The sequence below is a fragment of the Eurypyga helias genome, unplaced genomic scaffold (genome assembly GCF_000690775.1).
Source record: "Eurypyga helias isolate BGI_N326 unplaced genomic scaffold, ASM69077v1 scaffold17008, whole genome shotgun sequence".
NCBI classification, from domain to species: domain Eukaryota; kingdom Metazoa; phylum Chordata; class Aves; order Eurypygiformes; family Eurypygidae; genus Eurypyga; species Eurypyga helias.
This window is the reverse complement of record NW_010265117.1, coordinates 172-14,149: the sequence shown is the minus strand read 5'-3', so window position 1 is coordinate 14,149 and position 13,978 is coordinate 172. Positions and strand designations below refer to the sequence as shown.

The 13,978-nt window shown below is 38.2% G+C and overlaps 1 protein-coding gene across 1 annotated transcript; it reads left to right on the top strand.

Annotated features, from left to right (window-relative positions):
* Nucleotides 1–114: 114 nt before the first annotated feature.
* Nucleotides 115–13,556, top strand: LOC104503676 (mismatch repair endonuclease PMS2-like; the record flags this gene model as incomplete). The annotated part of the gene is given in 18 exon segments (XM_010156615.1): nt 115–254; nt 1,409–1,495; nt 2,669–2,771; nt 3,482–3,669; nt 4,146–4,160; nt 4,163–4,192; nt 4,195–4,313; nt 5,944–6,041; nt 7,074–7,173; nt 7,483–7,567; nt 8,056–8,208; nt 9,219–10,134; nt 10,902–10,924; nt 10,927–10,970; nt 10,972–11,069; nt 11,567–11,667; nt 12,590–12,759; nt 13,128–13,556. Coding segments are annotated over 18 exon segments (2,614 nt in total), but the record flags the coding sequence as incomplete, so codon positions are not given.
* Nucleotides 13,557–13,978: the final 422 nt, after the last annotated feature.

Below are 13,978 nucleotides of genomic sequence, written 5' to 3'. Positions count from 1 at the left end.
GCCTCGCCCTCGGGGCTGGTCGCCCTCCCTGGAGGGGAGCGGAGGGTCGAGGCGTGGCGAGCCCGTGCCGCCTGCTCTACATGACCATGTGTGTTCCTGTCCCTCTCTTTCAAGCCTGCAGCCTGCCAAAGCCATCAAGCCCATCGACCGTAAGTCCGTACATCGGATCTGTTCCGGACAGGTCGTGCTGAATCTTGGCACTGCCGTGAAGGAGCTGGTGGAAAACAGCCTGGATGCTGGAGCTACCAGTATTGGTAACCACCTTTTCATCCTAATTTCATAGACTTCTAAAATACTTATGCCCTCAGTTTTGAGGAAAATAGTACTAAATCTGTGCAGATACTTCTGTAATGAAAAATCACGCTGCCAGGAGTCAGTGTTCACAAAGGAGACAGAGGAGTCCTGTAAAGAAATAATAATATAGCTTTATTCGAATAAAGGGAGAGTCCACGGGACATATTCCTGTGGGGTCTCTCAACCTACAGAGGGACGCAGCCCCCTTTTATCCTACTTTTCCTGGCTGCAAGAGACCCTCCTCATTTCCCCACTGGCTGAGGTACTCTGAGTGTACAGACTTTCTGATCCACATGAGAATTTTAAGACAAAAACATTCTTTAGATTTCCAGATATTCAGGTAGTTAATACATCTAACATATTCGGGGCATAGGATGTTCAAGTAGTTTACACGTTCAGGAGGTCACGTAGTTTCGACATTCCTTCTTAAGTCTGCATTCACACAGGCTTCTTTTGTTCCTTGTCCTGAGCCTGGGTGCTCACAGACTTCTTTTGTAAAGACACGAAACTAGTGTTCCTCTCACTTCCTATTTGGGACAAGCATGTTCAAAGCGATTTTGCACCTCAGATAGATAAGGCTTCTTGATTCCCAGGCTCCAGCTGGGCTCCTAGAAGAATGTGATTTTGTCTGTGCTTCTTTATTTGTAGCCCTTTTAGCTACTCGGGTATGTGGCCTGTACAGCAGTGGTGAGCAGGCTCTGCCAGCTGCTGGCCTCAAGCTAGCGGATGGCTACGGCAGGGTTGGTTTCCAGAGCTTCCAGGAGTTCTAACTTGGAAAACTTTAGTTCAGGCGAAAGTGCAGTGAGGCTGAACTGTCTGCAAGGGCAGGCTGGTTTGCATTAGATTGCCCTAACTTTGGACAGCTATGAGGAATTTTTTTTTTCTTTTTTTGGTTGCTAAAATTTGACATGGAAAACCATTATCTGGTAAAGTTATTTCAAGCTGTGCCGGTGTCAGTGTCAACTGGCACCAGTGTCAGTTGCCCCAGTACAGAAAATGAAATGGAAACGCAAATCAGCCCATCTGGTAAAGGAGGAGCTAATAATTAGCTATTAATACCTAATACTGTGTATGAACTTATAGAATTAAAATCCTTTATTACTCAATTTTATAGATATAAAACTTAAAGATCATGGAGCAGAACTGATAGAGGTTTCAGATAATGGAGGTGGAGTGGAAGAGGAAAACTTTGAAGGTTTGAGTAAGTTGAACCTTTTTCATAATATATATTTGGACATTTTGAAAGCGTATTTTCAGTAAGAAAGCTACTTTTTTAAACAAATTCCGTAATTTTAATTTTGTAACAGATACTTGGCTTTTACGTAGTGGGTGCGTGACCTGCAAGGCTCGGGCAAAAGTAGACTGGACTTCTGTAGCGCTATTGTGGTTATAGTTTTCATAGCTCAGGAGTCTTTGATTTGATTGCTTATTTAAGTGGAACAAAGAATGGAAGTAATTATAGAAGAGAAAGTCCTATAAATGTTCATTTATATTCATTCATGTTGAGTCAGCAGTCATTGTTGAAGGAGTCAAGCTTTGTGAAAGTGACTGCTTTTGAGAAGTGAATTATGAGCTCGAGTATTTGCTGAAAGTGAACTGACATTGCATGCCTGACTGTCAAATTTTCCATTTGCTAGTTCTAAATTGCACAAAATGGGAGCAGAAACAGTACTGTATGAGAAATGTAACTACCCATTGTAACAGAAATGCCCACTTTTTTTTTTTTTCATGTGACTAGGGATCTCTTTCACCAGAAGTTATTACTCAGTGGCTTTATATGTTCACAGCATGTGTATGGCACATCCTGAACTCTTTCTGCTGCTCCTCCAGGATAGTAAAAGTTCAGGGGTTCTGCTACAAGCTCAGCTAATGCCGCACTGACTGATGCCGCACTGACTATAGACTGGTCCTCCTCAGCTGTGCTCATGGTGGGGTAGGCTTGTGCCTGTCCACCATGTACCATGCACGGCGCAGCAGTTGTTGTCTTGCCAGGCAGCATCTTGTGCCTGTCCACCATGTACCATGCATGGCGCAGCAGTTGTCTTGCAAGGCAACATACGTGACATCAGTAGCAGAGGCAGGTACTGCTAACTGCTCTGAGGCATCTTGTAATGCGTATACCAATAACGTTGTGTGAATTTGGGGTGTAAGTATGGAGTAACAGGTGTATCTGAGGATTTTGAAGAGATCGTGCTTATAGAAAAAGGGGAAAGGAAGCTTATTAAGTATTTAATTGTTTTGTCTTTAATAATTATGTAAAACATAATGAATACTACGGAAGGGTTTTTTTGCTTCTTGATACACATGCAAAATCTACTTGCATAGACCAGTGTCACTTTGAAGTGAAATATATATTTTTAACATCTTTTTCCAGCCCTGAAACATTATACATCAAAGATACAAGATTTTTCTGATCTAATGCATGTTGAAACATTTGGGTTTCGAGGTGAAGCTCTGAGTTCACTGTGTGCATTAAGGTATTAATATTAACTTCTTATTAGTAGAAAGTTACTATATGCACCAAAATAACTGAAGCCAACTTCTCAGTTTACCATTAGTGATAAAATGAGGCTTTTGGAAACTTCCAGTTCCTTAATGTTAGGACAATTTTGAGCTGTAGGTTGCATGACATCCTGAGTCCTTTCCAACTGAAATTATTCTATGATTCTAAGCACCTGATTGGTCCTTTTATGTGCAAAATTTAGTGTTACTTAAATATGCAAATCTTTGCACGATGGAACTGTGTGCTTGTGTGTTTGATTCTCTGATGTAAAACACAACAGTATCTACGTGCTGTGTTTTCTAGGCTGTAACTCATTAAAACTGTATTTAAACTCCTCCCAGACAAACTATGCATTTGAACTAGCACAGCTTTTGTACGCAGTTCTGTGCATCAGGAGTATTCAGCTGTTTGCATTACTATGAGGAGCGTAGTGTCCAGCAAACCCAGACTTTAACATGATGTTTTACGGGAGAAGAATGGAAAGGATACAAATAAAGCTGCTTGTGTTGTAGCTAGGAAAATGTGGCACTTCTCCAGTTATGGTTTTCATTGGTAGTGGTGAAGAGTGAGTTTTAATTAAATGAATAGTATTGATATGGTGTCTGTGCCTGACTGGGTTGTGATGAAGGGATAAGAAAATACAGTGCTCAGTGAGTAATTCTGTGGCCTCTCTTCCTCCATTAGTGATGTCACCATTTTTACCTGTCACAAGTCTGCAAACGTTGGGACTCGCTTGGTATTTGATCACAATGGTAAAATTACTCAGAAAACTCCTTTTCCACGACAGCAAGGAACAACTGTTTACATACAGCAGTTGTTTTATACCTTGCCGGTGCGGCATAAGGAATTTCAAAGGAACATTAAAAAGGTGGGTTAGACCAGAAGTTGTGAATTCAAAGGAGTGTCGTACCCCAGGATTTATTCACTGCCGGATGATACGCCATTCTCTGTAGAACACACTGATTGTGTCAGACTGTCTCATGCCTGTCTCATATGTTCATCAAATAAGAAAACAGTCTTCCTGTATACTTTCCTCCAATGATTCGTTTTAAAGGTACATCCTCAAATTTTCAGATTTTGAAAAGAATCGATATCATGGTCAACTCTGTGTATTTTAACACAGCAGGGTCTGCTGTGTTGTGACTCAATATCTATCTTAGAAACATGCTGTTTGTTTTTAAATACACTATCTTTCACATATATTTTTTTAATTTAGTTTGTAAAGAGTTAAAATAACATTAGCCCCCTTTTTTTGTGTTACCTGCAAATATTGAATGTTTTCTTTATGTATTTTTGTTTTAAAAAGAGACATTTCATATAAATGTGAACTTTCTTTTGTCTTTAATAGGAATATGCAAAAATGGTCCAGGTATTGCAGGCATACTGTATTGTTTCAAAAGGGGTGCGGATTAACTGCACTAACCAAGTTGGCCAAGGGAAAAAGAGCTCTGTGGTATCAACTACTGGAAGTCTTAGTTTAAAGGAAAACATTGGAGCAGTATTTGGGCAAAAACAGGTATTACTTTTATTATTGAAAGGAGAGATAATATAGCTGTATAGAGAGATGTTTTAATATCTAATAGAGGTGATGTAGGAAACCTTTAACAACTGTAAGAGGATGGAGCATGTGTTGACTTGTAGCATACCCTACAGGTTGAAAAAGGAGGAACAGTGTAGCCTCCACTGATTGATTCTCTTGAAGTTTCTAAATCTGCTTAGAGATGTTTTAAAGCCCCCTCAGGTTTAAATTGAAAGTGGGGAGGTTTAGATTGGACATCAGGAAGAAGTTCTTCCCGGAGAGGGTGGGGAGGCACTGGGACAGGTTGCCCAGAGAAGCTGTGGATGCCCCATCCCTGGGAGTGTCCAAGGCCAGGCTGGATGAAGCTTGGAGCAACCTGGTCTAGTGGAAGGTGTCCCTGCCCATGGCAGGGGGGTTGGAACTGGATGGTCTTTAAGGTCCCTTCCCACCCAAACCAGGCTGTGATTCTATGATTCTATGTTTTGATGGAAGAAAAATGATGTAGGAGATAGGATTACAGCTTAATATCACTCTGAAACCCGTTTTATGAACAGATACGCCTGTAAAGGTGTGTGCTTTTGAAAAGCAGTATGGGCATCAAAGTTTGTATGTCACAAGAACAAGCAATTTAAAAAATCCTAAAAATGGCGTGTGACATGAAAGTCTGAATTGGGGGACAGAAAACTGAGGTGTTCTAGCCTTTGCAACTTCTTCCTGTGAAACTAAGTTTCATTACTGTTCTATTTAACCTTTAAATGGGATTGCAGTCAGCCCCTGCAGAGGTGTGGATGTGACGCTTTCTAAATAATAGCTATAAAAATAATTGTTATCCACTAGAAGAAAGCAAAGATGAAACAAAGCATAAGAACATCCTTCCTACAAGTGTATATTACAGCCCGAGGAATACTGAGTGGTTGGTAGCTGCTGGCTGTTAAGCACTTCCTGCCCACCCAGTGCCCATGTAGAGGTTTCAAAGCCTGTTCATGCTGTGGCTCAGAGGTGGGATGAAAGATGTAACTTTGTCTTGCCACATAGCAACACACAGCTGAAAACTCAGCGTTATCTGAAGAGAATGTATAGCTTATGGCCTGCTTATATAGTATCGAGTACTTAAATGTAAAGTCAGTAGAAGATGCTGGAATGCCAGAAAAAATGGGACAGTGTGTGTGGTAAACGTACCTGGCAGCTTATGATTCAAATAACATACTTTTTCTAATAGTTTAATTATTCTTTGAAAAGAAACTTGTATTACTCTTGTTGCCTTTTGTTTTTGCATAACACTTGATTAGGTCACATGTACGTAGCTGGAGAGTCCACACTGCATCAGTCCTTCTGTTCTGTCTCCGTACATTTTAAAGGAAAGGTCTGAAATAACTAAGGCAAAAGCAGTGATACCAAAGGCTGAGAACAGCCTCTCATGAAGGCGTTGTTTCTGTTTCTCAGTCAGCTGTACTGCTGTCTTTTGGTAGGTTTGGGTATTTTAACTGTTAGATGTGGTCAGCCAACTTGAAAGAAACCATCATTTTATCAAATAGATTTTAAGGGTAATGAATAACAATGAAATTGAAGGAAAAAATCTAGAAACGTTTAATGTTTCACTTCCTTTTTTTTTTCTTCCCTTTTTTAGTTGCAGAGCCTCGTTTCTTTTGTTCAGCTTCCTCCTAATGAAGCTGTTTGTGAAGAATATGGCCTCAATGCTACTGAGATGCCACAAAATCTTTATAGGTAATTAGAAAAGTACAAACCACTGTTGCCAGTGGCATTTTACCATAACCCAAAATTTAAAATAAATAAATAAATGTTGTTAATAGCATTAAAAATAACTAAGAACAGCATAGTAGATATTGATACATAGTTTGGGAAAGACCATCACTTGATTAAAAAAGTTAATTCAGGACTAAGGTGTTGCTAGTCAGATGAATGGGAAGAGCAAAACTAGTATTCCTCGTGTCCTAGTTAATTATATATTACTGTAATATTCTGATGAATATCACTTTTGTCAGAGCTCTGATTAACTAGATGGATTAAGTGTATCCAGTGTTTATACCCATGTTTCTTCAGTAATGTTACTGAGAAATGCTATGAGATGAATATGAATCAGTTTGTGTAAGTAAATTACCCTTTACTTTCTTAAAGTGTACTTTTTTTATCTATTACTATACGTGAGATCAGCAAATGGATGCATCAGTATCTGACCACTGGCAGTTCACAACTGACCTCTCTTCCGCTTTCAGAGCAGAATAATAATTGTTATCCTCAAGATGAAACAAAGCCTAAGAACATCCTTCCTACAAGTGTATATTACAGCCCGAGGAATACTGAGTGGTTGGTAGCTGCTGACTGTTAAGCACTTCCTGCCCACCCAGGTCCCATGTAGAGTTTTCAAAGCCTGTTCATGCTGTGGCTCAGAGGTGGGATGAAAGATGTAACTTTGTCTTGCCACATAGCAACACACAGCTGAAAACTCAGCGTTATCTGAAAAGAATGAAAGCAGAGCAGAAGAATTACAATTGCCGCTTCATTTGAAATCACAGCAATCTGTGTTTTCAATTGTTTGATGCTTTTTTGGACCTGAACGTCTAGCCTTTATCAGATAAGGAATTGGGAAAATGCATACATACTTCCTGATGCTGTGTAATAGCATTTCTTTTAGCCCTCTATAAAATGCTCTTCCACTAAGTATGCTCAGAGTCAGAAACATTTCTTTTGCTTTGCTCCTGCATTTTACCTTACTGTTCTTGTATTATTATTCAACAGTATTACAGGCTTCATTTCTCGTTGTGATCATGGTGTTGGAAGGAGCACAACAGACAGACAGTTTTTCTTTATCAACCAACGTCCATGTGATCCCGCAAAGGTGAGTTTTTTATTTTTCTAACGTCACCAGCGCTAACTTGTTCAATATTCTCTGAAGACCACTGGATTGGTAGCTGGTATGTGTATCTGTGGCTTGATGCTGTAAGTTCCTGTCTCTGAAGTTTTTTGTCTTCACTGTGTCTGTTTGTGTGAATCCTGTCTCTGAAGTTTTTTGTCTTCATTGTGTCTGTGTGAACAAAAGCTCAGTCATACAAGATATGATTTGGTACATTAAAAGGGGGTTAAATAGTACTGGTGGGAAATAGAAGATGATAGTATTCACATTTACTGCTTTTCACCTTCTCTGCAGGTTGTTAAGCTTGTGAATGAAGTTTATCACTTCTACAATAAACACCAGTATCCATTTGTTGTCCTTAACATCTGTGTAGATTCTGGTAAGTTACGAATAATTTTCAGTAACTTCTGTAAAAGCTGTAACTTCATTGAAGAAGAAATTGTATTTATTTATAGAATATTGTAACTTTTACCTGTATGACGTCCTGCACTGTGGTGATTTTTGGATCTACAGTTGGTGAAGGAGCAATAGGGTCTAGCTGTGGTCACACTTTTATTTCCCTCCACTTTCTCTGTACTCAAAAGTAACTTCTTATCTCAGGTAATGGGGAAGAGGCAGTCTTGTGGTTGGCTTGAATACAAGAAAACTTGTATAATATTATTGCACAGCATCAGCTTCTGGTTTGTTTGCTGGAATGTTGAAAGTTAAAAGTTGAATTTGCAGTCATACTGTGAATGTTAACTGTGGCTTCCGTTTTGACCCTATGAAATACTAATGGAGGGTGAAAGGGCAGAAAACTTTGATCCAAGGGTGGGACGTTTGGGTTTTTTTACATTTATAATGCAGTTGTTTTTCTTTTTTCTTTAGAGTGTGTTGACATCAATGTAACTCCAGACAAAAGGCAAATTTTACTGCAGGAGGAAAAGCTTTTATTAGCAATTTTAAAAACTTCTCTGACAGAGATGTTCGGTAGTGATGTTAACAAACTGAATGTTAATCAGAAACTTCTGGACATTGCAGGTAGGACATACATTGTAGATACATGGTAGAGGACTGGAAATGGAATCATGTGGTTTTAAAAAATCCCAAGAAAGAAAAAAATTAAAAAAAAAAAAAGTCTGGCTTGTATTGCTTACATTGAACGATTGTTACTGACATGAAATACAAAGGAGAACCCTAAGTTATTAAGTGATTTACATCAACTTTATAGGGAAAAAATTAACAAAAAAAAATTTGATAATGCTTGAAAAAGATTCCTCCAAGATACTGAAAGAGATCTGTGTTTCCTTTATTTAAATGTCCTTGAGAAAGAATGGTTAAAGTCACATAAATAAACACTGAAATATGAGTATGAGTTTATTGGATTTTGAACTTTGATTCTTCTATGATAATTACAGAAATTGCCGATTCTCTTGTGACTGTATAATCTTTCAAATTTGCTTTTCTGTGTTAACACCACCGCATCTGCCTCATTTCTTTCAACAAAACCCCTTCTGATTTCCTTTTCTACTAACGTACAGAATCAGTTGTAGCCTGATTGTTCCTGTTATTGTAAATTAATCTCTAGTCATATACATGTCTGACTAGAATATGTAAGGTTGAAGTCTTCTAATAGTCTACGAATCGCATATACAACAAGTATCTATTGTGCCAGCTCCTTAACACCTTGCCACAGGCTTTTATAGTGACCGTTGAAATGTAAAATCGGTTCACTTTTCGTTGTCACTCAGTCATTAAACTATTTTGATATATAATAAATGGACTGATTGGACTGATTGCTGTTCCAGTTTAAAAAGAGATTACAAATTCATTCACACAAGTACCATTATGTTTCTTAAAGATGCAGCTGTCTGTTGGATACTAATGCATTTCAGCTCCATACCCAGTCATTGTCTAAAGCTGAAGGGCTCCTTTGAGGAATTAGCGATTTTACTACCTCTCTTTTCACTCCCTTTAGTAAAGCATATAATTTAATTTGTGTTTTCTACGAACTTAGAGTCTTGAAATATTCTTTATTCTGGTTTTATTAGGCAACTTGAAGAGGACACTTCCTGAAGAGACAGAAAAGCCTCAAGTAGAAATGCCTGACTCAGAGACTGAAAATCCAAGTGGTGAAGGAAAAAGTATAATGACTCTTGCCAGATTAAGGGAGTCATTCTCTCTCCATCAAATGACAGAGAGTAATATTCGAAGCCATAAGAAGGTAAAACAGCAACACAGCTCCCCTAGACAAGTATCACTTGATAACACTTTGAATACTGTAAAGACTCAGAAGGCTGTCTTGAGTAGGGAGTCTGAGAGTTGTCAAAAGGTGGACTCAAAGATGTCAATTCCAAGCAGATATTTGAGAAAATTGGAAGATAATGCAGATTCTGGATTCTGTAGCACTTCTGAGTCAGATGCCGGATGTAGTACACCAGAAGCTGGGAGCTGTGTCAACAGTAAAAGAGTAGTTAATCCTCCTGAAGAAGAACTCTGTAGCTCAGAAAAACAACTTGAAAATGAACGTCTTAAAACTGTTGGATGTAGGGAGAAATCATTGGAGTGTGATGATCAGGTCTTGGGCACTGAACAGTTAAGTAAGTTAAATGATGTGAGTGACTGGACTAATCAAAACAAGTTATGTCAAGAAGCCAGTAGTTCTTCCCCAAGAGTAAAATGTTTTAAAAGAAGAAGCTTTAGAAGTGAAGCAGATGACTTCAAGACAGGTAAAAGTCCTGAAGTACAGAATACTAGGAACTGTATGCCAAGTGTTGATGTACTGGTGGAAGTTAAAAAGAAAACTGTGCCGCTGGAATTCTCAATGAAGGTTTTAGCAGAAAAGGTAAAGAAGGTAATACAGCAACAACAAAAAAAGACAGAAACACAAAATTACAGAAGATTTAAAGCAAAAATTAGTCCTGGAGAAAATAAAGTAGCAGAAGATGAATTAAGAAAAGAGATCAGGTATTTTCACTTTCTTAACATACTGTATTCATCATTAATAAGAATAGTTAGGGAAAAATGTAAGCTCTGACGTGGGGGGTAGGTAGGAGGTTTACATCTGCCTATTAGTTTTGAATATATCTTTTGCCATTAAAATTTTACCTGACAGAGCAGCTATTTGAACTAAATGCAAATGGAATGTGGAGAAAGACATTGAAAAGGCCACAAGTATCCTAGATGTGTCTTGGTTCAGACTTGTAATTGGCGGTGTAGTCAGAGGAACACCAAATCTCGTGATGAAAAAGAACACTTTGAAAAGACTCCGTAATGTGTATTTCTCCCTCGTGTGAATTTGGGGTTTGGTGAGACATGGCTGTGAAAAATAGGTTACATCCAGGTGGTCACTGGACAGTAAAAGTGAATGATTTGTTAATTATGGATTTTAAAAAGTGTTAGGAAAGCCTTCTAACTGCAAAAAGGCAGCAAACTCACTTGGACTAACGCCATGCTGCCTGTTTCTGATTCTGTTATCACCAGTGGCTGTATTTGAAGTGAGGGAAACCTGAACGAGTCCTGTCTTAATGAGGGATTGTGTCCTGCCAGAAATGGCCTCATCAATCAGTGGCAGATTCAGATAACTACTTTTCCATATTCATACCCTGCTTAAACAAGATTTTTTTAAATGTAAAATGTGTTCTGCAGGAGAGAAAAGAGGTTTTAAAGTTTTCAGTCTGACATGGTAACTGATGGGGTGTAATTTATAATCTGTTTATATTTTCCATATACAGTAAAGAAATGTTTGCAAAAATGGAAATCATTGGCCAGTTCAATTTAGGGTTTATCATAGCAAAGTTGAATTCGGATCTTTTCATAATTGACCAACATGCTACTGATGAGAAGTACAACTTTGAGATGTTACAGCAGCACACTGTTCTTCAAGGTCAGAAGCTGATAGCGTAAGTACTTTCAGTGTTTTAACAGTAATAATTTTTAAGTGTAATTCAATGTTTCAGAAGGGTATCTGTGATTATATTTATGTGGCGTTTCACACGTTCAAAACACTTAAGTTTTTATATTCTGTCATTCAAAGAGGCAATCTTCACACAAAAAATAAATTCCACGGCTACAGTCACAGCTACGGAGCAAGTCAGTGGTCAGACAGATTTCACAGCGGGCTTACACGGCAACCCCCGGTTTGCCAAGCGTGGTCATGCAGGGAGGGTGTTGGAGACTGCTGTTGCAGCGGGGAGCGCTGCCCTCCTGACTTAACACCGCTGAGTAACGCTTGGGGGTGAAATGTTCAGTAGTGAGATTTTTTTTTTTTTTTTTAACAAAGCAAAATGAAATGTTTGCATAGAGCTCTGTATTAGTGTCTCTTGATTGCTTCTGAAACCTATCTTAAGTGGTCTGTTCTGTGTACCTACCCAGTATCACATTTCTCTATCTCTTTCAGGCCTCAAAATCTCAATCTAACAGCTGTAAATGAAACTGTATTGATTGAAAACCTGGAAATATTCAGAAAAAATGGGTTTGATTTTATTATAAATGAAAATGGTGAGTTTAGGCCAGAATTACTGGAAGTTAAGAAGTTGCACACTCGTGTCATTTATTATGTAAAAATCTCTTTTGGTAGTTATTAGAATCTGCAAAATAATATGCATTATGCTATATGGTTTGTCTCTTACGAAATGTTCTTGTTCACTTAGGATTCTGTGATCTCTTTGCACTATTTATCAGGACGTTGTAGAGTATTTATCTCCCCAGATTTTTATAGAAGTTTCTGAAGACTTTTGAGCCACAGTTTGACTGTAGCTAGAGATGTATTTTCTGGATGTGTTACATAAAAATCCTCTTGTTATATTGGTACACTTGCAGGTCCCACCAGGGTTAGATGCAGGTAAATGAAAAATGTAGTGAGTTTAAATTAATAGATAGCATTGTTAAATAATGTTCCTTGGTTTTCCTTGTGGCTTTTAGTGTTGACATGCTGTGTACTTTAGTGGAAATTGCATAACCTGCAAGCCCCTTTATTGTTTTCCATACACACTGTGTCTTACTGCTTTGGTATGTGGGAAGTTGTTTCCACAGTCTTATTTCCAGAATCTCCAGGGGTTTTTTTTTCCTAAAATGCTATTAATTACCAGTCTCTTACCAATAAAAATCCTTAATTATTATGTAGTCACATAACCTCAAAATAACAATAAACCATATGTTCTGTGAAATTGAAGGGTTTGCCAAAAATTAGATCTATCTGCTTTTAAGTTTACAAGCAATTTTGTGTAGTGTTAAAAGGATATCTGCCATAATTACCACTATGGTTATTTAATAACATCCTTCGCAAGGGTAAACTTAAACCTTTGCATATATGCAGGTTACATCATATTAATGTATCTAAGTAGTTTCTCAGTTTTTCTCTCAGGAAGAGGTAATTTCTTGTAATGCTCTGTTATTTTATTAATTATTGCAAATCTTTCAGCTCTTGTAACTCAGAGAGTTAAACTAGTATCATTGCCAACAAGCAAAAACTGGACTTTTGGCCCACAAGACATAGACGAGCTGATCTTCATGTTAAGTGACTGCCCTGGAGTCATGTGCAGGCCCTCCAGGGTCAGACAGATGTTTGCTTCTCGAGCTTGCAGAAAGTCTGTAAGTACAGCACTAGATGCTTCTTTTCAGATAAATACCATATTTTCTGTTGTGTTATGGGTATCAACGCATATTGCAGGGGAAGTTTATTTACTATTGAGTGTCAACAGCTAATATCCTTCACCTTGTTCCTTGTATTTTTGTCTCGTGTAAGTTGGCAAAAATTTCTGGTGGTTTATTTTGTTTCATACTGCTGCACTTACGAGCACACTCAGCTGCATTTTGCCTTCTGTTCGCCTTGTAGGTCTTTCTGCTGCTAATGCCTTGCACAGTATTTAACTGCTGTAGTAGGCAAAGTACTCCTCTTATCTAGGTCAGTTGTCAGTATGGAGAAAGAAAATAATTGTGGTTTTTGTCTTTACGTGCAGGTGATGATTGGAACGGCACTGAATGTGCAGGAAATGAGAAAACTGATCACCCATATGGGTGAGATCGAGCACCCCTGGAACTGCCCCCACGGAAGGCCTACTATGAGGCACTTGGTCAGCTTACACTTGATTTCACCAGAATAAGTCAGTTCCTCTTTGTTAACGCCTTCCCTTTTAATGCTTGGTGATACTTTGAGCTTTTATCATGACTCTTATTCTGAGTAAAAAAGTCTTATAGTCGGTCTTCAGATTTGAGGACAATAACATTTAAAGGCATTCAGCAGAGTTTCATTGTTACTCCCGTCAGGTCAGCAGCATGGACATGCTGGAACGCACGTGTAAATAACATTTCTTTTATTGTGATTTATGGTGTGTATTTCTTATGTTTGCAAGCAAGACTTTTAAAAAATAAATGTGTTTATATATAAAGTTCGAGCGTAGGTGAACCTCCTTTATAGCAAACACATGGAATCTTAAGGTTAAGCGGAATGTCAGTTTAAGTCTCTAGTAACAATGTAAAATAAACCTTAGCTTTCTGTGTGTTTATACATCTGGTGTATGATAATTTTAAAATGTAAATGATACAGAAGTGGAAATACAGAATATTTTTTTTTTTACTTATACTCAAGCTGAGTTTCATTAGATCATTACTTCAAGCGTTAATATTGACTTGAATGATTAACTTAGTGGCATCCATTTTTAATGCTTGCATAGGACAATTCACCTGGCATATTCACTTTTAGCCAGCGTTGTTCCCAGCCATGTTCCAAACGGGTTTTTTTGCAAGATCAGGGGTTCCTTTTCTGAGAATGAATGGAAAAAAGCAGAGTCACCCCGCGCTGCTGATCAGG